At 48.1% G+C, this 23729-nt stretch overlaps 9 protein-coding genes across 9 annotated transcripts; 5 read left to right on the top strand and 4 right to left on the bottom strand.

Moving 5' to 3' along the window:
• Window positions 1-831: 831 nt before the first annotated feature.
• Window positions 832-1977, top strand: K441DRAFT_659920 (uncharacterized protein). The gene is made up of 3 exons (XM_067648615.1): window positions 832-1318; window positions 1368-1558; window positions 1618-1977. The coding sequence occupies exons 1-3, from the start codon at window positions 1196-1198 to the stop codon at window positions 1790-1792; spliced, it is 489 nt and encodes a 162-aa protein (XP_067504065.1). The 5' UTR covers window positions 832-1195; the 3' UTR covers window positions 1793-1977.
• Window positions 1978-3418: 1441 nt separating this feature from the next.
• Window positions 3419-5232, top strand: K441DRAFT_687157 (t-complex protein-like protein 1; the record flags this gene model as incomplete). The annotated part of the gene is made up of 3 exons (XM_067652068.1): window positions 3419-3461; window positions 3512-4785; window positions 4837-5232. The coding sequence occupies 3 exons, from the start codon at window positions 3419-3421 to the stop codon at window positions 5230-5232; spliced, it is 1713 nt and encodes a 570-aa protein (XP_067504064.1).
• A 233-nt stretch (window positions 5233-5465) lies between these two features.
• K441DRAFT_113500 (uncharacterized protein) lies at window positions 5466-10643 on the bottom strand. Its single transcript, XM_067639975.1, has 2 exons — window positions 8258-10643; window positions 5466-8068 (listed from the first exon to the last, which is right to left on the bottom strand). The coding sequence occupies exons 1-2, from the start codon at window positions 10476-10478 to the stop codon at window positions 5700-5702; spliced, it is 4590 nt and encodes a 1529-aa protein (XP_067504063.1). The 5' UTR covers window positions 10479-10643; the 3' UTR covers window positions 5466-5699.
• Window positions 10644-10937: 294 nt separating this feature from the next.
• Window positions 10938-12132, top strand: K441DRAFT_677416 (uncharacterized protein; the record flags this gene model as incomplete). The annotated part of the gene is made up of 4 exons (XM_067651064.1): window positions 10938-11056; window positions 11119-11726; window positions 11778-11938; window positions 11989-12132. 4 exons carry the CDS (start codon window positions 10938-10940, stop codon window positions 12130-12132), a joined length of 1032 nt encoding a protein of 343 aa, XP_067504062.1.
• A 40-nt stretch (window positions 12133-12172) lies between these two features.
• On the bottom strand, window positions 12173-13335 carry K441DRAFT_113465 (uncharacterized protein). The gene is made up of 2 exons (XM_067639974.1): window positions 12789-13335; window positions 12173-12733 (listed from the first exon to the last, which is right to left on the bottom strand). Exons 1-2 carry the CDS (start codon window positions 12927-12929, stop codon window positions 12305-12307), a joined length of 570 nt encoding a protein of 189 aa, XP_067504061.1. The 5' UTR covers window positions 12930-13335; the 3' UTR covers window positions 12173-12304.
• Window positions 13336-18169: 4834 nt separating this feature from the next.
• K441DRAFT_636372 (Sm-like ribonucleoprotein) lies at window positions 18170-18958 on the top strand. The gene is made up of 2 exons (XM_067646475.1): window positions 18170-18301; window positions 18354-18958. Exons 1-2 carry the CDS (start codon window positions 18277-18279, stop codon window positions 18623-18625), a joined length of 297 nt encoding a protein of 98 aa, XP_067504060.1. The 5' UTR covers window positions 18170-18276; the 3' UTR covers window positions 18626-18958.
• A 284-nt stretch (window positions 18959-19242) lies between these two features.
• On the bottom strand, window positions 19243-20243 carry K441DRAFT_636369 (DUF1000-domain-containing protein; the record flags this gene model as incomplete). The annotated part of the gene is made up of 2 exons (XM_067646474.1): window positions 19750-20243; window positions 19243-19648 (listed from the first exon to the last, which is right to left on the bottom strand). The coding sequence occupies exons 1-2, from the start codon at window positions 20001-20003 to the stop codon at window positions 19243-19245; spliced, it is 660 nt and encodes a 219-aa protein (XP_067504059.1). The 5' UTR covers window positions 20004-20243.
• A 15-nt stretch (window positions 20244-20258) lies between these two features.
• Window positions 20259-21289, bottom strand: K441DRAFT_659912 (charged multivesicular body protein-like protein 6). The gene is made up of 3 exons (XM_067648614.1): window positions 21160-21289; window positions 20741-21104; window positions 20259-20680 (listed from the first exon to the last, which is right to left on the bottom strand). The coding sequence occupies exons 1-3, from the start codon at window positions 21201-21203 to the stop codon at window positions 20453-20455; spliced, it is 636 nt and encodes a 211-aa protein (XP_067504058.1). The 5' UTR covers window positions 21204-21289; the 3' UTR covers window positions 20259-20452.
• Window positions 21290-21402: 113 nt separating this feature from the next.
• K441DRAFT_560830 (ribosome biogenesis ATPase RIX7) lies at window positions 21403-23673 on the top strand (the record flags this gene model as incomplete). Its single annotated transcript, XM_067643508.1, has 2 exons — window positions 21403-23061; window positions 23119-23673. The coding sequence occupies 2 exons, from the start codon at window positions 21403-21405 to the stop codon at window positions 23671-23673; spliced, it is 2214 nt and encodes a 737-aa protein (XP_067504057.1).
• Window positions 23674-23729: the final 56 nt, after the last annotated feature.

Here is a 23729-nt window from a genome sequence, read left to right as displayed (position 1 = left end):
CGTACATGGGTAACTCCCGTGACATAAAGCCTCTATAACGTAGTCGGCAAGCCTATGGGCCATGCAAGCCTGTGGGCCATATTAAAACCCCACTAAAAAATAGAAAACCCACACCTTAATCTTAACAACCACTAAGTAATAAATTCTAATAATGTAGATTTAGACTTTTATATATAGTCTATAGCTTCTATTAAAGTTGCATTGTAAATAGTTTAGTAGTTTTTAAGATATTAAATTTTAGGGGCCAAAATAAAGCTATATTACTATATCTCAAAAACTACTAAACTATGTACAATATAACTTTAATAGAAGCTATAGAGTATATATCAAAGTCTAAATCTAAATTATTAGAATTTATTACTTAGTGGTTGTTAAGATATTAAAGTATAAATTTTCTATTTTTTTTAGTGGGGTTTTGATGTGGCCCACAGGCTTGCATGGCCCATAGGCTTGCCGACTACGTTAATACGGTTAACGATAAGGCAATTAAGACTTTAAATTAAAGATAAGGTAGTAGATAGCTCGGGCTTATAACTATCGTACGGATAAGTTATTAAGGAGAATTCTATTCCATTATAAGAGGCTCTAGAGCCTCACTATATATACTAAATAGATGGCAAAAGGCTAACGACGACGATCTATAATTGCCACCATGGACGTCGCTACTTAGTTGGTATAGGTAATAGAAATAGGTAATAGAAATAAGAGTAAGACATACGATGGCAAGAAATAGGGTTGTGAGTCATAAGGTGGTGTACCTGACAGTGACCTCGACTGTCGACATGTTGCGCTACATTCTAGAACTTTTCACTCCACATCTTGTGCCTTTGAAACGTGGCAAAGCAATTGGGCATTTGATTCTCTGCGAAAGCTGTGTCGTGATTATTCTTTATTCTTGCTTCTCCTTTCTTAGGTTGAAGACGTGTGGCGAAGAATTTAGTTGGTGAAGAAGCGCCAGGATTTTCACGTGCCTCACGGCGTCATGGCCAATCAGCCTCAAGAGTCATGTGCTGCGCCCTCTGCCTCCCAAAATAACATCACAAAAAGTATGATAGATCTGTCATCCGTCGCGCTATATGAAAGGTGGCATATCTTTCACAGTAGTTCATTCTCCGCTTCACACAAGTTTCGTACCTAATAACTCCAAACGGTCGTTTCAACTCCCACTATCAAACAATTTTCGACCTCTATCATCATGTACTACTTACTAGCGCTTATCTTTATGGTGCTCCTCGGTCTAGCCACCACCCACCCTACCTTATCCTCTCTATCATCTTCCGTGAGCATAAGGGACGATAGTGGGAAGATCCAGACGGAGGTAAGCCTATTCACATTTCTGCAGGTGAACTTCTAACCTTTTTAAAAAGTTCTTAACTTGGACTGGAGTCAACAACACCGGCCAACTGCTTGGTATTATAAAAAACCCGGGAGACTGTCAAGCCTATGACTTCACCAATATCAAATCAGTGAAGGGGTCAATTCTGATGGAAGATGGTCAAGGGGGCACAACCGAAATAATACCAACGTCTTCCCAGTGGCTTAAGTGCGAATTGCATACGTACGGTTCTCCCTTCTTTTTCTTTTTGGTTGAGTTTTAACTGATTGGCCGCCGTATAGAGATGTTAACTGCCAGTGGGATGGTGTTCAGAACTGCAATATTATCGAATCCGTGGACGAGCATGATGGAGGAGATCTGCAGCAGCTTTGCGTCCATACGACTTTAGAAAACACCGGTAGCATAAATGATCTGTCACAGCTAAAGGCGTTTCGGTGTGTAGTCATGCCTCCTTAATTACTTTCCAAGTGTGTCATAAATAGACACATGGACTGCTGAGGGGATGTGTGATTCGAGGGGACTGAAATGAGGGATAAGGGAACACAACGAGGGGGTGACTAGAGGAAATCATAACTTTTCTATTCCGGAGCCCAAGAAATTCTTTCCTGTAGTGAGCTACGAAGATCCATACGCACCCAACTCCATCAATCGTTCCATCAGCCGATCGTGACATTCATAGAACTATCCCATCACATCACTCATAATCGTGCTTCGAAACCTACAATCAGCTATAGCCCCTTTGTAATTTCCTACCGCCATCACAAGCCAGAGCCGTTCGCTAATAGCTCCTTCCGAACATAATCCAAGACTTCGCTAGGTCGGATTCACGCACTTGGTCTCGCCCTGTACGAGACCCTCAGGCCGCTCAAACGGAATGCAAAGACTCTTGGCACCCATAGCCGGGGCCCCCGCATCCTCTGCGGTATTGCCACCCTCTTCCTTCTGCGCACTCGTCTCCTTAATCTCATCCTCACACTTCCCACCTTCGTAGTGCGGAACTAGGACGACGTTCTTGCCGTTTAGCGTTGGGACAAAGCCTTTCCAATCCGTGACCTAAACTCTATGCGCGCGATAGGCATCGTCTGCCTTCTTGAACATGTTAGCCTGGATGTTGTCTAGGGCAGGAATGGCATCTTTGAACTCGGAGATGGGAGACTCGCCTCTCGCCTCGTCCTTGTTGTCGATGTGCCAGAGAAACTCGCAAGAACGGATGAAAGGCCATTGTTCCATTAGTTCAGTTTGTGAGGAAGGTCGCGATGGGAGCGGATCTTGTCGACATGGCAGTTTCGGAGATCGGACGGACTGCTACAGGCTTCTCGAGGTCACTCTTGCCGCTGAAATAACGGTCAATGCTACTGCATATATTATTTGGGGTATTGGTGATTTACGACTCACCCCCTGTAACCCACGCGACCTCTGCCGCAAACCCCTCGACATGGTCCTTCTCCCTCTGTAGATTGTCTGCCGATATGAAAGTAAGGAAATGGCAATTCCTGATTTTCAGCGCCTTTATCTAGGTATCGAACCAAGATTTGATAGCTTCCCAGATGGCGTACGAGAAGGGCTCAAGAATGTAGCAGCCAGCCACGTCGTAGTAGCTAATCGTTTCCCTTAGTGATGGCCTGCTAGTACCACTCGCCCAGGTCCACCTCTTTACTCACATCAATTCTAATTAAGGCAGTGCCCTCCATCTTCTTTTTCTACTTCTTCGGAGCCATTCTTGGCTTGCCTGTATCTTTTTGCTGGGCGGTTTCGAAGAGAGATCTTTCATTTTGCCGTCTGCGCCAGCTATGGTGGGGGGTTATATGAGACTTCTTAAATAAATAAGTATGAGTCGAGGAAAATTGCTGTGCGAGTATTTATCGCAAGCATAGCTGAGTCGCGTCACAAATAGTGTGTCAACACCGCGAAACCATCCTTGGAGGGGTCTTTGCCAAGATGGCGGGGCCTGCTTTTTTTGGTCGGGTAAGTGTCTGTGCGCGTTGAATAGTTCAGCCGATCCGGGAAAGCTTCGCGTGGGAATTTCTGAAGAGCGCGTTCGGGAGAGGCAGCAGACCGGTATACACTGCACTACCCAGCATTATGGCAGGAATATTTGAGCAACCCCGAAATGCTGGCACACTCTGTATGTATCCTCCGCCCAAACAGGGTACATAGGCTAATAGAGCATCACAGTCCTCGGCGGCCAGAAAGTGAGTGGACAAGACATCCGCGACCAAAATGTCCTCGCAACACAAGCAATCGCCAATGTGATAAAATCCTCCTTTGGGCCCTCGGGTCTAGACAAAATGATGGTCGACGATATCGGCGATGTCACAGTCACCAACGACGGCGCCACCATCCTCAGTCTGCTGGATATTGAGCACCCTGCAGGCAAGATACTAGTTGATCTCGCGCAACAACAAGACAAGGAAGTCGGAGATGGCACAACCTCTGTTGTGATAATAGCGGCGGAGCTCCTGAGGAGGGCGAACGAGCTTATGAAGAACAAAATACATCCTACTACGATTATTACGGGATACAGGCTGGCGTTACGAGAGGCGGTGAAATATATGAACGAGAATATTAGCACGAAGGTAGAGAACCTGGGACGGGAGAGCCTGATAAGTATTGCCAAGACATCCATGTCTAGCAAAATTATAGGATCGGACTCGGATTTCTTCGCCAACATGGTTGTGGACGCCATGCAGTCTGTCAAGTCTGTCAACAACAAGAACGAAGTCAGATACCCTGTCAAGGCTGTGAATATCCTTAAAGCACATGGAAAGAGCGCCACGGAATCAATATTAGTCAAGGGCTATGCACTGAATTGCACCGTCGCCTCACAAGCCATGACTACGCGGGTTCCAGACGCTAAAATTGCTTGTTTAGACATAAATTTGCAGAAAGAACGGATGAAGTTGGGTGTGCAGATTACAATCGACGATCCGCAACAGCTCGAGAAAATCCGCGAACGGGAAGCCGGTATTGTAGTCGAGCGTGTGGAGATGGTCCTCAAAGCAGGTGCCAACGCTGTCTTTACAACCAAAGGAATTGACGAGCTATGCCTAAAGCTTTTTGTCGAGAAAGGTGCTATGGCCGTACGGAGGTGCAAGAAGGAGGATTTGCGCAGGATAGCAAAAGCGACAGGTGCCACACTTGTCTCCTCGCTCTCCGATCTCAATGGCGACGAGAAGTTTGAGCCGTCATTGCTAGGTCAAGCGGAAGAGGTGGTACAGGAGCGTATCTCGGACGATGAATGTATTCTCGTTAAAGGCACGAAAGTACACTCTTCTGCCTCTATTATCTTGCGGGGTGCCAACGACTACTCCCTTGACGAGATGGAACGCTCCGTCCATGACTCTCTCTCCGCCGTGAAACGAACCCTTGAAAGTGGACGCATAGTGCCCGGTGGTGGTGCCGTTGAAACTGCGCTACACATCTACCTAGAAGAGTGGGCAACCTCTGTAGTAAGTTGACTCCCTGTAATCCCTTAAATGCCAGGCTCTAAATCAAACAAGGGTTCTCGCGAACAACTCGCCATCGGCGCTTTCGCCCAATCCCTCCTATCCATCCCGAAAACGCTCGCCGTCAACGCCGCCAAGGACTCGTCCGAGCTAGTTGCGCAGCTACGCTCCCGACATGNACTCAGCCAGCGCACAGCCGACGATCCAGCCGCAACAACAGACCAAAAAGCGCTTGCCCGCTCTAAGAACTACAAGAACTACGGACTAGACCTCGTGAACGGGAAGGTCGTTGACGAGATCAAGGCGGGCGTACTAGAGCCATCTATGAGCAAGGTGAAGCAGCTGAAGAGCGCGGTTGAGGCATGTGTCGCTATTATGCGAATTGATACACTGATTAAGCTGGATCCGGAGGAGAGGGGAAATCCAGATGACGATGGGCATGGGCATTAGTGGGACATAGTAAGAGGATATGAAAAAGTTATGAAAGGTAAAAGAACCGAGAGCCTGGTTTTGGTTTGTAATTCTAGAGCTCGGTTCTATGAGTATTCTACGTAAGATATTCTAGTCGCATGACGAGCTATAGAATACAAGAGAGTGCATGAAGTTTTTGTCGCCCTCTCGCGTTGAAGTGATCACATATTAGTCATAGCCGTAGCCTGTCCCTGAGCCTGCCGGGGAGGACATGGAGACAAAAAGATGTGCCTTGGAGTGTAAAGCGTCTCCCTCTCAAAAATTCCAAATGCCACGTAATGAAGTGCGGCCTGAATATATGCAGCCCTGAACACGGGATGATACCGACAACGCCGTTTGAAAACGCCGTACTCCCCTGACGGCCTTGCCATGTCCACGCCACCTACATTTCCCACTCATGATTGCATTGCCTCACATCTTTAAAGGAGCATGACCGTCACCTGGTACTACTCTCCCCTTAATTGTGCTCTCAGTCCAACAACCTCCCTCTTAAGCCGCCCATTCTCCTTCCGAAGTCTGCCCAGCTCCTCTTGCTGCTCTTTCATTTTTCTCTGCATCTCCTCTTCTCCCTGACCTTTCTTAACTCCTTTCAATACTTTGGCTAGCTCTTCGTTAAATTTCGCATACAAAGCCTCATTCTCAGCGTTCGCTTCCCGATACAATTCGTCTAGCTTCTTGACGCGGGACTCGGAGACCTGAAGTGATGAGGTGAGATCAGAAGAAATAGATGAAGTGCGGGCGTTGATAATATCCAGAGAAGTACGCATACTAGTTTCGAGGGCTGCTACACGTGCTTCGAGTTTGGTGGGTGATGCGGTGGTAGGTGGAGCCGAGGTTGCGGTGGTAAGACGTGGTGGTTTTGTAGAAGAAAGAGCAGCTAACTCAGTCCCTATAGCAGAGAGTTCAGCTTGCAATTCCCTCGATGCGGAATCAATTGCTCTTTGCTCGTTTTGGAGGCGCTCACGGAGCTTCTGGGGGCTTTGCATGCGTAGCTTCTTTGGCGGTGATGCGGTAGTGCCCGGTTTCGTGGGCGAAACTGGGGCGGGTGGTATTTTTGTGGCGTTGCCAGAAGTGGGACGCTCGGAGAGGCCTCCGCTGCTGCTGGGCGTACTTCTTAGGGTCGGGATTCCAGATACTGAGTCGGTGCGTCGCTTGGAAGGACTGTGCGACGTGATGGTGACTTCGTCAGATTTAGCAGCCGCTGGGGTTGCCTTTAGAGTAGGGCGGTTGAGGGTATGCCGATCGAGTGCATTGGCTGGAGAATTTTCTTTGCGCATCGGTGATCCGAGACGGGTAGGTGTTGGGATATGTGTCGGTTTCGTAGGCGATGGAGTACGAGGGGAAGCGCTACTTTGCCGTGTACCACGTTGACCGGAGTCGAGTCTACGTGGTGTCTGTGGAGACCACGTAGGGGTATTGTTAGCAGATGCTTGTAAAACCTTCAGGTCGGATAGCGAACTACGTCGCTTCTTTCTAGGAGGTCCTGAAGCAGGTACCTCTCCAATAGTCCCAAGACCTGCGCCTACGAAAGGACGGCCAGAATGTCCCTCTCCATTCTCGAACGAAAAGGCTCCAAGCACTGTGGGTCGGTCGCGGGATACTGGCCGTTTGGGTGAGATTCGGATGTTGGCGTCAGTGGAATTGGATCGGCCTATTGAAGCCGCTTTGGATAAACTCGGTGGCTGACTCTCCCCCCCATGGCTGCTTTTGCTCAATGTACGCCAAAGTGATCCGACCTTAGATTCGTGTTCGGACTTGCTATTTTCTCTGCTCAGCGTCCCAAAGCCGAAACGTTTTCTCAAGGACGAAGCATTCGAGCTCAATGAACCTGTGTTAGCAGCACGTGCTCGCGTATCAGAATTCATTGAGCCATAGTTAGGCGTAGCAAGTCCACTAGATGCCTGCCCACCAAATAGAGAGTCGGTATCCTCAATAAAGCGATCGAGCAAGGAGATGAAATCGATGGGGTTGCCTTCAGGAACTAGGACCTCTGCAAAAGCGGCTGTTAATATGCCACGATCTCCGTCATTGCCAGTCCCGTCGAGCAAGTCGTCAAGCAGCTTTATGATCGCTTGCAATGAGCGTTGATTTTGGGGCGTCATGTCGTTGTAGGTCAATCGAAAGAACTCCTCAAACTCGCCAGGGTAAAGGCTGTCTGATTTCGATTGCATCGAATTCAAAGTGGACTGGGAGACCACTGGGCCCATTTTCTGTTTCCAAGCAACCTTCAGGAACTTCTCGAACGCAGCAAACAGTATGTCCACGGGTGCTTGCGCCGCCACTTGATGATTATTTGGGTCTTCTAAAAGAGAGTTGTATAGTTCATTGATGACGAGTTCATCAGCACCAGCTCTTGCGCGTATGGTTCTTCCCACTATATTTCCCTTCCTGGCATGCAATGCCAAAATATATGTCGCAAACGTCTCTTCCAGCTTAAACAAGGGGTCATGCATCATATCAGCGGCATTATTAAAGCCCACTGTCCTTCCAGAAGAAGTGGGTCGGGACGACTCTCCATCTCGGCTCTGCGTCCTTGCGGGGGTAGGCATCATTCGGGGAATCTCGCCAAGTGATGGCTGTTGTGAACGATGTAGTTTTCGACTGCCGCCGGGCTCTTTGGCAACACTGCCGCCAAATAGGTTGGATAACATCTTGACCGGTGATTGAGGGCGAAATGCGCGCTGTTGAGGATTCTCTTCTTCACCGCCTTCAACTTGAAGCTTTAGGGATTTAAGAGTATGCAGATTCCGGAGTAGAAGCGCCGTAGCTAAGGCCGGATTCTTGATGTTGTTGTGCATCTGAAGAAAGTTGCTTACTAGAAATTATCAATCTCAGCCCTTCTCAATGCTCGCATATTATATCTGGGGGTGGAGGCAGCTGCTTCCGTTATATGGTAACTTGGGTTTTTTTTCGATATATCTCTTACGAAACATACCGACCCATAATTTTTACACTGACATTGAGTGACGATGGGAGGGAAACAAATTGAAAACATTGTACTCACGTCGCTTAGTTAAAACAGGTAGGAACTCAGTGGTCATCAGACGGTCGCGAGTTGCGAAGTTATTTGAGCCTGCAATCTCCAAAAGGTAGAATTTTTCGTCTAACTTCGAAATGATGACAGATGCTTCAACACCTTCCTGCCTAACACTAATCTCCTTTGAACCGCTAGATGGATCAATGACCACTCTGATCATGGCTGGTTCTCTGCGGCCTTCGATTTGCTGACCTTCAATTTCCTCAAAGATCGCTGAGAACAAACTGAGGTCACCAGAAACGCTGCGAACTTCCCATGTGTGATTTTCGCGCTCAGTCTCCGAGAATCTTCCCTCCACTCTAGCTTTAACTACTTCTTCTACCAGTCTATTGACTTTCCCTTCGTAAGACCCTGTTAAGTAGAACATTCGAAAGCCGACATTGTTGCTTGGACGATCATGACTTCGGGGTCTTCCGGCATGGCTTGCTGGCATATTCGAGGAGGTAAGCTGAAGAATATTGCCACCCGAGTGTTCACTGAGGAACACATTACTGAGCTGCGACTGCTGATGAAATATGATCTCTGAAGATCCGGCCAATGTTTCTGCAACCTTCGGGTTATCGAGTTCGGCGAGAATACTCCGTGCAGAAACGCTGCTTCCTGCAGGTTTGTGGAGTATGACAATGTGGCTAGTAAAAAGTAAGAGAGTTCCAGATGTCGATCCAGGACCATGTAACTCTGCATGGTAGGGTGGTGAGAGTTCGACCACATCTATAGCAGTAATGAAGCGCCCTTGTGGTTGGAATGTAAGCGGCCAAGAGAAAACAAGTTTTCGAAGGCGATCAACCACTTTGATCTGCTGGGCCGAAGAGTCCCTAGAACAGATTTCCGAAATAATATCCCTAGCCTTGAGAAATAACCTCAAAGCAGGATGCCTGACAGGGAGTTGCTTGACAATATTGTCGATATACAGATTGTATCGTGGAAGACGTTGCACGGGTTCAATAAGCATGGACATTAGCCTCTGCTCTCCTGTCTCATGTACTCGCTTGGAGAAGCTCGAACCCGTCTCCTTCATGAAGACCTTGAGGAACTGCGAGAATTCAGCGTGAGCTTGAATATAGCTAGTGTAGCAGTCGCCAAATTTTGGGAACCATTCCACCAGGCTCTTAGCTAATGCAAGTGCGCCAGTAACGTCAGGCGAATCTTTTTGCCCACGCGGTGGAGCAATAAAAGTGTCATCAGTAGATGATTCAATGTCATTGATTGCATCGTTCTCCGTCTCTTCCAAAATGACCCTTATAGCCTCCATGAAACTGGCATTAACTTCGAGGATTTGATCAAGGCTTGGAGGGAAAAGACCTTTGAGAGCTTGCTCACTTGGGCTTGGGCTCCCATTGCTCTTGGTTCTTGCCTTCTGACGGAAATCTGCTGCAACGCTGTGTATCAAGTCGTATATTTTGCTGACATAGCTCTCTTCGGTATCCAGGAGCTCACACATCTCCCGTCTGAGATTCTCCTTTTGCTTTCTTGAGAACGCCTGAGTTCGGTTGAGAGCTGTGGGTTTCGAGGGTGCTCGGCGGAGCTTCGAAGTAGGGAGGAAAGCAGTCTCTCCAAATAATTTGACCACCGGCGCATACTGTCCGTACCTCTGATTGAGAAGATCGTCTCCGGACTCGTCAAACTGTGTCGACTCCCGAGGATTATCTAGTTTCCTGATAGATCCAGGAGGCAGCACCACATCCAAATCTAGCCATGACAACGTCTGCTCAGCCAAAGATTGCTTTACGTCCCGAATGATCTCTTCAACATTTTCAACCCTAACCATGCGACTAGCAAGGATAGCAGCGTGAGACTCGGTGAAGAGCCCGGGAGCGGAGGGCAGTTTTCCCAGCGAATTACATTGCTCATCCCAAATGTTCCTGACACTCACAGGTAGCTCCGCAAAGTATTTGTAAAGACTGAATGCGAGTCCTCGACATATCTCATCTCCCTGTTCTTCTCGTGGAAGGCAATTGACAGCGTCGTAGAAGGATGCGCTCGGTGATATAGTAAGCCGGGGGAAAGAGGTCAGGCCAGCTGGTGAGAAGACATGAGCTTGAATCCGGGAATGCGTAGCAACCGTAGTAGTCGCGGAAGGACCGTAGAAGACGAGTATTGGGGAGTCCGAGAGAAGTTCATCGGTGGTGTAGAACAAGGACAGATCATCCGGTGACAAGGCCGGTGGTGCAGGATTGATTGTGACCATCTTAGCCAATTGCGCGTTGAATCAACCCACAGGCTCTGAAATTTTCTAAATCTCCGCTATAACCCACCGAAACAACGCGACGAAGGGGTTGAAGGGCGCGCTGAGTCCATCCAAGTACGTGAGCGGGAGCGCGCGTCGACGATGTGAATTAAAAGTGAGGTAGCAGGTAAACAAGGCGGCCAGGAGACCTTGGCCCAAGCTGCAGGCACCAGAAGCAGCAAATTCCCAGGTGGGGCCCCCAGCTGCATGCCAGATTAAAAGGTGCGACTCTGGTTTGCCAGGATTCCCCCAGCGAATGGATATTTTTGGAACAACTTTTGGCTAGCTGGGCTGGGCCAGCTGCTCAAAGAGCACAAACGCGCTTTAGCGACGCGTTTCTCGGAAGGTTTACAAGGCTCGCCGCAGATCATCAACCCCCGCCCACCTTCTACTACGCTCATTGCATCAATTCTTCTCGACATGGCTACACAGGATGAAGGAGGCATTCCTTTCTCAATCTCTCAGGAGCAGCAACAATTTCGTCTACTTGAGCTTCCTCCCGCTTTGCTTGACCTCATAGCGTCTCCGAACCCTCCAGTGTAAACACCACCGCCCCTCCCCCCCTCCGCCTCAGCTAGATACCAGGATCTAACCTGCATAGACTATCCATAAAATCACAAGCGGTGTCCACCCCGTCCAGTAATCCCAGCTCCAAGCCAGCGTATGCCGTGCTCTGCACCTCGAACAAAACCTTCCAATTACGCCAGGTCCAAACCTCCAATTCGGTTTTCGTCACGCAACCCATTTCTGAACCCCAGGGCAACGATATACCTCTACCAGGTCTCGTTATTATAGCAACATGCACAGCAACACTAGAGCTGCATCCCGTCTGCGGCTCTGCAATTCCGTACCTTAGAACGGTGCTACCGGTGTACGATACTAGCGAAGATACGGTTGATGCGGGCAACGCACAGAATAAATTACAAATCTTCTCAAACATACCACTCTCAGACGATGAATGTGAAGCTGGTTGGCGGGAACTGGTTGCTTTTGAACTAGCTGGCAGCTCTTACAGGCCTACCGCAAAGACCCTGCTCCAGATTTGGCGGTCAATAAATGCAGCTGCCTCAGCAGAGGGGATCAATCTAGAATCACAATTTCTAACGGATGATCTTCACAAAGCAATAGAGGATGAAGGATATCCACCGATTCTGTTGACTTCGCTCCTAAGTAGACTAGTAGCTGAGGATGAGAATTCCAGCGGCGCTTGTGAGTTACTCTTACTTGTGGTGCAGCTGCTTATATGCTAACCTTGCCTAGGGACATGCCTTGACGCCAAGAAGTGTGTTCAGTGGGTAGGCAGAATGGTATTGGAAGTAAGGGCAGGTGACTCTGGGCTTCTTACAGCATACTTCCTCGACGCATGGAGAGACTGCCTGCCGGAGGCATGGCGGCAAGAAGCAGAACTCGAGGCAATCCATGTGCGTCCCCCGGCTAATTCAATGAAAGTGAAAAGGCTAACAATTTGGAGGATTCATATATTCTCCCTACATCTACGACCATTGCTTTCAAAGGAGGCTTAGAAAGCAGTGAAAAGGGGCCAAGTGAACCAAGCGCAAAGGCCGGGTCATCTCGTAAATGGCACGAAAGATTTGCGAGAGCAAGACGACATTGAATGCAACCCAAAAAATTAAATCGCCTGTAGATGCATACCTAAGAATATGCGAGATCTACCTACGTCAACCTCTAAAGTCACGTCTCCCGACCATGCCAATCCCAGAGTGTTATTTTAGCAAACCAAAATCCAGTATACCTGCAACGCCATCTCGCTCTCCTCTACCACTTCACTAAAAAGGCATCCACTTCATCTCCTCCACGCTCCAAAACTTCCTCATATTCTCCGCACCTAACTCCTTCACCTCCGCATCTAAATGATTCCACAGAACCTCCCCGAACCCATCCATCACCTCCTTCAGCTCATCCAGCCTCAGCTCGCGCTCCCCAGTCCTACATTCCTCAAGATAATCCCGCAGCTTCTCCAGCCCCTCGTGGATCTCCTTGTGCTGCGTCAGCAGCTGCAGCTCCTTGCGGAACGCCGGCATCTTGCGCGCCAGCACAGGGAAGATGTGCGCCTCCTCGATGCCGTGGTGCGTCTCCAGGTGCGAGCAGAAGTCTAACCCCGTGCTGAGGAATTGGCGCAGTGAGAGGTGCACGGGGCGCCGTGAGGTCGTGCAGGCCGTATAAAGCGTGTTCCAGGTCGCGCGGAACATGTTGTGCTGGGGAGAGCGTCAGTTGAAGGAACTTTGGAGGGGGAGGGTGGCGGGGGTTAACGTAGTAGTCCATGTGCTCCGCCATGCGGTTGTAGATGCGGAACTCGGAGGGGGAGAGTTTGGGGAGCTTTTCCTCTGCCGCAGGAGCTTCTTGCGCAGGCTGAGCTGCTGCAGGAGGCTGTTGGGACTCTGCGTCCGCCATTGTAGAGTAGCTGGGATACTTTTTGAAGTCTGAGGCGGAGTGGTTCGCGGAGGTGTGCTTGGAGAAGCGGGAGGAATTGGCCGAAAACTCACGCGAGACAGCTTCCTTAAGATACTGCCAGGCTGCATGAGAATGAGCTGCGTGATCCTTAATGGGCTGGTGCCCAAGCTGTTCACATTCATATTCCTCGATTACCAAAATGGTTCAAAGAAAACCCCATGCCGGCGATCTGAGGGTCCGGGAGCCGGTAATGCGGATTACGCTTATAAATCGAGTGTGGACTTGGTATCACGGTGCTAAAAGATAACATCGATTTTCTTCACGAATGCCTTCAAACAGCAGCAGATACGGTAATATTTTACGCGTGGCAGATTAGTAACTAGCTGACAGCCCGTTTTGATGTGCCTAAATAGGGAGATGGTTATGAGGTAGTGTTGAACCGTGCAGAAAGGCCTCACTGTAGAAAGGCACCAAATTCCATAAGTTATTCATTTCGGTTTACACTTTCATCGTTTGCAACGATTGAAAGAATATGTCATTATAGCTGCACTAAAGAAAAACTCCAGGGGAAACTAAATTGCAGCACGCATATCATTCTATCATTAATCACATTTCTTCTTTCCGTCTCCTGTCCCAGTCTCATTTGCAGTGTCCGAAGTTATTCTCAGTGTGGTCCATGGTTCCTCATGCGCAGTCTGGTTTAGCCAAGTCTCCATTCCGCATAATACCGTATTCTTCTTCTGGTCATACTTAGATGAGTTACCATCGGTCGGTGACGTGCCATTTGCACAGGAAGCGGTCGAGGACAGAGTCATGCGTTTGGCCTATTGCACAGTCATCTTAGCAAGGCTGGTGATGCAGTGGCGTGCAAAAGGAGAGGAAGACCTGTTCTTGTATGGCTTTGCTATTTGCCCTGTTAAACGTCGCTCTATTCCCTTGAGCACTCTCATCGTGGGAAGACCTCGGTATACTTGGCATGACCGGCGAACAGCAGAGCTGTCACTGTGGTTAACGGTGGCCATCATTAGCGTTCAGCTTTTCTATGAACTCACCTTGAAAAGGGTTTAGAAAGGGTGCCGGTACTCAGGACAACTCGAAGAAAACGTCGGGGGCTGGCTTGGGCTATGTTCATCATGGGCAAGAAGGAACTCTCACATTTATGTCTGCCAGCACCGTGGTCTTTGACTGTCGGTTGTCTTGCTGGTCTATTACAGAAGCTGATAACCGGAATAATCTGCGAGGAACTTGTGTAAAACATTCTCATTTGACCACATGTCCGTCCAAGTTACGTATCCAAAGTGACTGGGGGCTATCATCGGCCCATTAAGGGCCTGCAGCAGTGCCATTTTGTCGAAAAACGCCTTATCTGCGAAGACATTCACGGCAATGTATCTCATCCAGTGCTCCTTCATGCAAGAAACTTATGTCTTCGAAGATTACTCGCCAGTCAAGCGAGTGCAGGGGGTCGCCAGAGGGGCAGTCTCATGTACGGAACTTGTGCTGCAGGGAGGAAACTTGTGCGAGCGAATCGCAAGCGTCGCTTGTCTGATTTTGGGTGAGTAGCCTTCTCGCCCCAAGTGTCACCGGGCTGGTGACGATGTAGTTGTCGCATTGGCCCGTCGGATCTTTGGATGTAGTTATCGCATTGGCCCGTCGGATCTTTGGCCTAGGCTGAGCGTTCTTCCAACGAACTCTGTCCTTACTCTCAACTTCTAATCTTGCACCACCTATTCTACTCAACGGATTGTTCAGGATGGACAATACCCCATGCAACCGCCTCCAGCGCCTCTGCTGCCACGAGCCCGATACCCAGAAACCGCTCAGGACTGGGAACCGCGCAAAGAGATGATCGCCAATCTATACCAGGGTATGGAGCTTCGTGAAGTTATGGAGATCATGAAAGATCAATACAACTTCGCGCCAACGTACGTCGAGGAAGCGTACGCTAAAGGCTCGGCTCACATGTCCGATACCGCCGATAGGTTGCCTTACATGATTTCCTTTGCTACCATTAAGTTATATGATTCGAAGAGTTCCTTAACAACTTACCCATAGGCTAAATCAATACAAGAAGCAGATCTCCAAGTGGGGCCTAGACAAGAAAGCGTATCAAAGGTGTAGAGTACAAGGCCATAGTAAAAAAGAAAAGAAAACGAGAGCTAGAGGCATCCGGGAAAGTATCTTAGTTCATTCTTCACGGCGAAGAAGTACCAGTCAAAGATTGCCCCTTTTGAGGAAAGAATGCAAAGATCTGGTAAGATTAATGAGGAAGGCACCCTGTCGGATGTTGGTGAGCACAACCAATTTTCTAGATCGGGCATGGGCGTATGTAGTTGACTTCATCCACAGTAACACCTGCGAGTCTGGCATGCCTTACGCCCAAACCCACAACCCTCAATATCGCGGAACCCGCTAGCCATCCTACGAATGTGAACCCCCAATCATCCGATGAGTTGTGGTCCCCCATGCCGACCAGGAGATGGGACAAAACAGGATTCGTCACTAGCAACACTAGAGTTGCAGCCAAATCCAGTCATCCAAATCCTTCTCTCGCAATCCCCGACTAGTTCCTGTCCTTCGTCCAGCACAGAGAGTCTGTTACTCGTTGCGAATATCCCCAGCCTCTACAACAGTGATCTATTTGGATTGGCGTGACGTGGATCTGAGATCAAATCCACTCCACGTTCTCAATATTTGGATAGTTTTATTTCTAAATAAATTTTCTTATCTTACCTTCACGTGCTATCGCGTGATATTATTACTAAGCTACTATACCGGTCTACTGACTACTACTCTAGGTCTAATTATTACTACTTTAGGTATAGATCCGGCACTCCCAGCACTCCACGGCCTTAATCCACGCCACGCCGGCTGCAAAATCACCATCCACAGCCAATGCAGAGAGGCGCCAGCTGGCCGCTCCAAATAGGCGCCAATTCAAATAGATCACTGCTCTACAAAGCTGCCTTAAGGATGTGCTTCGAATATACGCTCAAGTAATTAACAACTACTAAGATTAATGCAAACTTAATATATATAAGTAGAGATAGACGTCCTAGTGTTTGCGGTATCGAAATACGTAAGGATCTTTATTAATTGGCTTAAATCCTATTGTTTTTAAATATTCCGTTAAGGTGTCGTACTATTAAAGGTGCCTATTTAAGGCTATATATCGCCTTTAGTAATAGGTAGACTAATATATAGTCCTTATTTTTAAATCCCTTTAGCTATTGTATATATATATAGAGTACTTCCTTATAAAGCTATTTAGAAAAGTAACTTTTTAACTCCTCCGAACGATAGGGTGACCTTATATTAATACTAGTGATAATGTTAGGGCATGTTCGGTTGCAGCTCCATATTGTAACGGAAATGGAGCTCAAATATGAATATGAGGGTGTTGTTCGGTAAATCTGACGACTTTTGAATATAGAGCCCCTCCATATCGGTAAGCGCGTCAAATTTGCAAGCTATACTATATATAGTAGTTGTAATGAGGTTCTTGGCACCGTTTCAATATGGAGCTTCGAGCTCCAGTTCTATATTCCATATCAATCTGGAGCCCTTGCATACGCGTCAAAGTAACGACTTCTTATAATATGGCGACTCCAAACACCCTAATTGTGATACTGCTGTCGCATTTATATGCCTTATATAATACTGTTATTCTAACCTTCGTGATTACGATAAGCTTGTTTTTAAGGCGTCGCGGGCATTATTGTAGCTCTACTACAGCTCCTACGGGAGGCGGGCAAAGATGTAGGAAACGTTAATCGCAGAGAGGGCGTTGGCCGAGGAGGAGGCTCTATTGCTACACTAAAGTAGGGAGTCGCGATAGAGGCCTGGTGGCAGAGAGGGGCTCATTCGAATTGCTCACCGACGTTAATTACGAAGTTAAATATGGAGCCTTATGAGCTGCAACCGAACAATCGACTCAATTACAGATTCAAATGAGCCACGGTGGTAGCCGCCACTAATTACAAAACGGGCGACACTAAAAGGCGCACGGATTGAACAGATTATGATATGGAGGCGATTTGCAACCGAACGTGCCCTTTAGACAAGAGGGTAATAGGGGAGGCATGATTTAGGCACGATTTAGGGTGCCTGGACGAGGCCATATTGACCTCCCCTATATTAAGACTTTAATATCCCTTAACAGGTCAATTTGGGTCTTTAGCTTATCGATAAGGATTGACCAATTAGATTAGCTAGATTTGGTGCCGGTATTTAGGAATATAAGGCTATCATATGTGTTTGAGTCCTTCCAGCAATCTTTAATAGCCGGCTCTATAAATTCCTATATAAGTAAGTACTCCGAAGTACGCGTAGAGTTCCTGCCTACATATTGGCTACTATATACGTGGGTATTCTACTTCCTTATCTATCGGGTAGAGATCCGCGTGCTTATTATTAGTAGAGGGGGGTACGTGGACATCTACAGGAGCTTCCTAAGATCGCGTGATAGCTTCGCTTGTTGTATATATTCTTATCCTTCGTGACTACTCCACCTTATGGAGTCTTTACATCACCATATACCTGCGTCCCCGTGTGACACTTATTTATCTACTCTATAAGCTTATCTATAATCCCTTCCATAAAAGACAGTCTAAATAACTGAAAAGGTTTGTATATATCAACGTTAGAAGGGAGGTTTAGTAAGCCATAGTCGTCCTAATCGTCAATATAGAGAGGTTTAAATTCGGGCAACGGCTAGGGTTTAGGGGGCTGTTTTCGCCGCCTTATTTAGGGGAACGTTATATTGAGTCTTCTAAACAAGGTTTACATTAATTCTAGCACGATTGGAAGGCATAGTGGCGGTGTAATTGATTGAATTCTATATAGATATACGCTTTGTTTTGAAAACGTTGTTCCGCACGGACCTTACTCTGAGAACCCTGACGTTAAGGGATACTAGATAGTAAATTAATATAAATTAAATTAGGCGCTAAAAAACCTCAAATTGAACAAATCGAAGGCTTTACATTTGTTTGATTTGTTTGTTGCCTACTCTGAACAGCAGTAGCGTGATTCCTAGCCATGGCTTTCAGAGCCTACTTTTTGCAGCCGGGATGCATTATTTTGCGAATGAGGCTCATTAAAAAATTTCGACACACTTTTCTCCAGCGACGTTGTATAAGCATGAATGATTGCACATGTGTATGCTAAATGTTGCTTGGCTGGGGCTTGCTTTTAGTCCGCCACGGAAAATGCACAGACCAGCTTCACACACATCAACCTCACCCCGACCATCGATCCCATGAACGCAACTGTGACGCTATCTCAGCTGCCTTTCCGCGCTCAACCCTCTCACCGCCAGCTGTGCTTGTAGCACAATCCCTCAATCATGTCCCTCAACTACTACATCAGTAGTAAGTTTAATTTCTCCAAGATGATGCGCCTTCCTGACCTCGCTGCCTTTAGAAAAAGTCCTGGTCATAACAGCCGACGGTCGCACACTCACAGGAACACTGTTGTCTTGCGACCAGCTTACCAACCTCGTCCTAAGCCACACTATTGAGCGCGTTATACGCCCCGCGGATGATCCGGAGACCAGCTCAGAGGTTGAGCATGGATTATATCTGATACGAGGAGACAACGTAGTGGTGTGCGGTTTAGTAGATGAGGAGCTAGATGCAAGCATTGATTGGACCAATGTGAGAGGGAGCGTGATAGGGGGAACGAAGCACGTATGATGCAAGGGACGTCTGGCTGGTTTATTGGCCTGGTTAGGACAACTGCAGGCAAGATAAGAATATAAATGAGATCATGAGCGAGAATAAGCCTCTCAGCTCAACACAACCAGACATAACTGCGTAGAGATGGCTGCTAAGGGAGGAAGAGCGGCCTTCCTTCGCAGGCGGAAGACTAAGAAGGGAGGAAATCCTCCACGTTACTGCGCCTGCTGGGATAATGTTGAAAAGTATGTCTCTTCAAGCAATATCCTTTGTTTACCCGAATAACAGTCTTCGTTCCCCTTGCAGAATTTCGGCTTCTCTACAAAAGCGTTATGGCCCACTGAGAGACAGGTATATTACACCTGCTTCCGCAGGTCTATACGCGTCTCATGGAGGAAACCGTTGTCCTATTGGTTACAAGCGTATCGAACCACTTCCCCAAGCTAGACGATTGGCTTTGAATAATGCCATCACTTGCATCGAGGTCATTCGTACGTTATCTTACTACGTCAATATGACAGTTTTATGCCTGCGGAGCTGCATTTACTCCATCCGTGACTGCCATAGCAGCTGCCCACACCAACGCCCAACAAATGCTAACACCATATCTATACCTGAGCTTCCTGGCACTCAGTCTACTGAATCTGATGCCCCATGCCCATCTTTGTCCCCACAATAGCCTTATGATCGGCTGGGTTGGCCGCCGCCTCAAACAACACGCTCACCGGCTCTTTGTTGAGCTTCATGTACGTGCCTTTGAAAGCTAAATAGCTCAGCCTCGTGACGTCTTCCTCGCCATCACTAAAATTATCCTCGAAAAACAACGCCAAGCACCGAGTAGTGTTGAACAGTGCTCGACGAACGGGGAATTCTTGTACCTCCGATGTCTGCACGAGATCGAATTTCTGGGTTGGCGCGAGCTCAGTGGCGGTGCTGAAGTCAAGATCCGGCGCGTTGATAAAGACTTTGAGGGTCTTGGGGGCGGCGGGGGAGGGAGACGAGCGGAGGAGGATGCTGTGGAGGCGGACTTGGCCTGTGAAACTAGCGTTAAATATTAGTGGAGTTCCTGATCAGGATAATAAAGAGAAGTTTATATGTGAAGAAGTTGGAGAGCCAAGGCAGTGGCTCTAAGGACGACCTACGGCACGATCATCAGTATCTGCTCATCTGCAGCACTCTTGAGCTCCGGCTCGGGGTCCATCCGCTGCGCCCACGTCTTCTGGCATATTGCGCGCCCTGAGGCTGAATCTTCCTCATTCAGGGTGAGCAGGGCGCTGAAGTCGATTTGCTCGTAGAGGAGATTTTGCAGGGCGGGCGTGATGTCATCCGAGTGGTCATGAGCTTCGGCATGCTCGTGGTCGTGCCCACCGTGGCCGTGATCGTGATGATGGGACATGATTCTGGATAGGAGACGATGGATCTAGATATCCGGGTTCGAGTATTTATTCTTCGCTGGGTGGACTGCTTGCTGTTCTGGACAGCTGAGGTATATCTCTCACATGATGTGCGGAGGTGGAAGAAGTTGGGAAGTGACGATCTTGGGGCAAATAGAAACGAGGATGTCACGATTCTCCTCCTGATATCTAGGTATTTATTTCCTAAGCTAAGTCCAAGACTTGAGGTCACAATCAAACGTATTCAGGAATATGACCGTAGCTACTTTGAAGTAATTGTTGAATATTCTGTCCTAAAAGTAAGTGCTAGCCGGACATATCAAATATGACAAGTCTCTTAAAGACTACAATGACCACCTGAAAATGGCAAATATCCTTCAATCAGCCCAAATGTAGTATAAAACGCCGTCGCTAGAATGCAGCAAACAATAACCCGGAAGGGCGAGGTATATCACGCGAGCAGAGGTTGAGCAGCTTGCTCTTCAGCTTGTTCGCGAGCTCTTCTCCGAGCCCTTTCCCGCGGTGTATCCTCCTTGACTTTCTGGCTTTCCTCCGGCATCTTGGTTGGTGCGTCTGGCAGCTTAACGCCGGAAACTTCTGCTTCCAGAGCATCTAATTCGTCCTCCACTTCATCCTCGTCCTGATTTGACATTCGCCCTCCAAGCATCTCACTTACCTCCTATTAACAGAATCAAATCAGTATAGGCCCAAAAAATTCAGCACGTATGCTCAAACATACCCTCTGGTACGCTTGGGCTTCCTCTGACTCTCCCAAGAGTTTCTCCACGTTCTCTATACCACCCATCTCCCTATGTATTTCCTTCAGAACAGCAGTGCCCTGTTGCAGGCCAAACAGCACATCTTTCTGGACCAGTGCGAACTCGACATCGCTAGTTAGGATCTCGAGTTGCGCCAGTTGCGCGTCCGTCTTCACTAGGAGTGATTCTTGGTATTTCTTGCGCCGTAAAGCCAGGAGAGCTTTCTTCTTGTCATCTCTCTGGAGGCACTCTTTCGCGATTTCCTTTTCGCGGTCTGTAATTACGGTGATCCTCTTCTGATATTGGTGCAGCTTGTCGCGCTGGTTCTTCATATCAAGGATAGCCCTGAAAGTCCCAATTTAGATATATGTCTGAATAAATTTAAGTAATGCTAACTTACTTGTCTTGTGCTGAAATTTTCTGAGAGCTGCCCGAATTTCCCATTTTGAGCTTCTGCTTGTCGCCATGAGAATCAATCGTGTGCCTTGGATAAGTTGACTAGTGTGACGCCGCCAAGCACATTATCGATGAGGGTAAGGCTTGGCAGGCATTTCTCGTTTGCCTATTTTCGTCTTAACAATTTTGGCCATCTCATCCTTGGAGAAGAGCACTGCACCTTCGGCAACCGCTGTGAGTGGGAGAGATGCCATCACGAGGAAGATTGACACTTCGTCAAGGCCTGGATAAAGAGGTCTATCAGGTTGTGCGAAAATATTTGGATGAACAGCCAGAAAGCGTTAAAAAGGTTAAGGTTTATACGGTATACGATTGGATCAAAAATTCGAATTCAAGTCTGAAGAGGAAACCAAAAAACCTACTTGAAGATAGCATCGGGCGCGTACTCACGGTTCTTCAAGAAGATGCGAGTGAGGAAGAACTCGGATCTATAGAAGGAGATTTCGGAAGCGGTGAAGAGCAGCAAAAAGTGCCAGACTCATCGGATCTCATGAACAAGCACATCATAGGTTCTTGGGCGTCGTCCGGGACCTCAACTCCAGTGGTCAATGGCGAAAAACCAAAAAAACGAGACGGCCCTCGGCCCGTGAATGGAGAGCGGGAAAGCAAGAAGCAGAAGAGGGCTGATGGAAGAGAAGGAGAGAAGGCCACAAAGATTGATACAACGCCTCCAAATTACGTACGACTTGAGGATGTGGGTGGAGTTGATTCAATCAAACGGGAGCTGAAAGACCATCTGGTACTTCCGTTGCTGTGTCCTGAGGAATATGTGAAGCGCAAGATTCCAATACCCAGAGGAATTCTTTTGCATGGACCTCCCGGATGTGGTAAAACCGTTATATCAAGAGCCTTTGCAGCAAAACTAGGTGTTCCATTCATCGAAATTCTTGGGCCTTCAGTAGTCTCGGGAATGTCTGGGGAGTCGGAAAAGCAGATTCGAGAGCATTTTGAAAAAGCAAAGGAGGTAGCACCATGCCTAATCTTTATCGATGAGATCGATGTCATTGCACCCAAGCGCGATACTGCTCAGAGTCAGATGGAAAAGAGGATTGTCGCACAATTACTGATTTCGATGGATGGGCTGGCTATGGAAGCAAACGACGGCAAACCTGTTATTGTTTTGGCTGCGACAAATCGACCCGATAGCTTGGACCCTGCTCTGCGGAGAGGTGGACGGTTTGATACAGAAATCAATATGGGAGTTCCGAATGAATCCATGAGAGAACTCATCCTTCGAGCACAGACACGAGACACCCATATGGCTCCGGATGTGGATTTTGCAAAATTGGCGAAGATGACTGCTGGATTCGTCGGCGCGGACCTTAGAGATCTTGTGGGGAAGGCAGGAACATGGTCTATGGATCAGTATCGCGAAGCGCTAGAGAAACAATCGGTTGAAACGGAAACGGAAATGGAAATCGATGATGCAGCGGGTTCGACGAAGCCTTCGGACATGGACCGGTCAATAAGTCGGCTAATCAACCGCGTTAGAGATAAAGACAGAGAACGGCCTATTGGGTTCGGAGACACGGCTATTACGATGGAGGCGTTCGAAGCGGTTCTCCCGGGTATTCAGCCATCATCCAAACGAGAAGGTTTTGCAACAGTTCCCGATACCACTTGGGCAGATGTGGGGGCTTTGGATTCTGTTAGGGACGAACTACAAACCGCCATCGTGGAGCCGATCAAGAACCCACAACGGTACAAGAAAGTAGGTATTTCAGCGCCGACAGGAGTACTTCTTTGGGGACCACCAGGATGCGGCAAGACCTTACTTGCCAAAGCTGTTGCAGCGGAGTCAAAGGCCAACTTTATCAGCGTCAAAGGACCAGAGCTCCTCAACAAGGTATGTTATATTCTCCTACCGCTCTTTTTAATTATTTCCACTAACCCAAATATGTAGTATGTTGGCGAGTCAGAACGCGCTGTGCGGCAGGTCTTCATGCGCGCACGTTCTTCCATCCCCTGCGTTATCTTCTTTGATGAATTGGATGCCTTGGTTCCTCGCCGAAACGAAGCGCTTTCCGAAGCATCTGCTCGAGTGGTCAATACTTTACTTACTGAGCTCGATGGCCTCAGCACTAGAGAAGGCATCTACCTCATCGCAGCTACCAATCGCCCAGACATCATCGATGATGCAATGCTACGACCAGGCCGTCTAGAAACATTGCTCTACGTGGGACTTCCTGCAGCTGACGAGCGTGTGGAGATTCTAAGAGCGCTCATCAAGAAGACACCCATCGACCCTGCGCTGGCTTTCATTGGTAGCGCATGCAATAATTTCAGTGGTGCGGATCTTGGCAGCCTCCTCCGCAAAGCGGGTCAACATGCTCTTAAACGTGGCTCGGATAACGTGGGACAGAGTGACTTTTTAGAAGCTATCAAACATGTGAAGCCAAGTGTGGGAGATTTAGCCAGGTACGAAAAGCTCAAGAAGAAATTCGCTACTGAGCTATAGGCTTGGGAGGTGAGGTGAAATACCTTGTGGAGCCGAACCATGTCAAATGTACCATT

This window comes from Cenococcum geophilum (assembly GCF_001692895.1).
Source record: "Cenococcum geophilum 1.58 unplaced genomic scaffold K441scaffold_21, whole genome shotgun sequence".
NCBI classification, from domain to species: Eukaryota; Fungi; Ascomycota; class Dothideomycetes; order Gloniales; family Gloniaceae; genus Cenococcum; species Cenococcum geophilum.
Note: the sequence above shows the minus strand (reverse complement) of the source record. Positions and strands in the feature narration are given on the sequence as shown.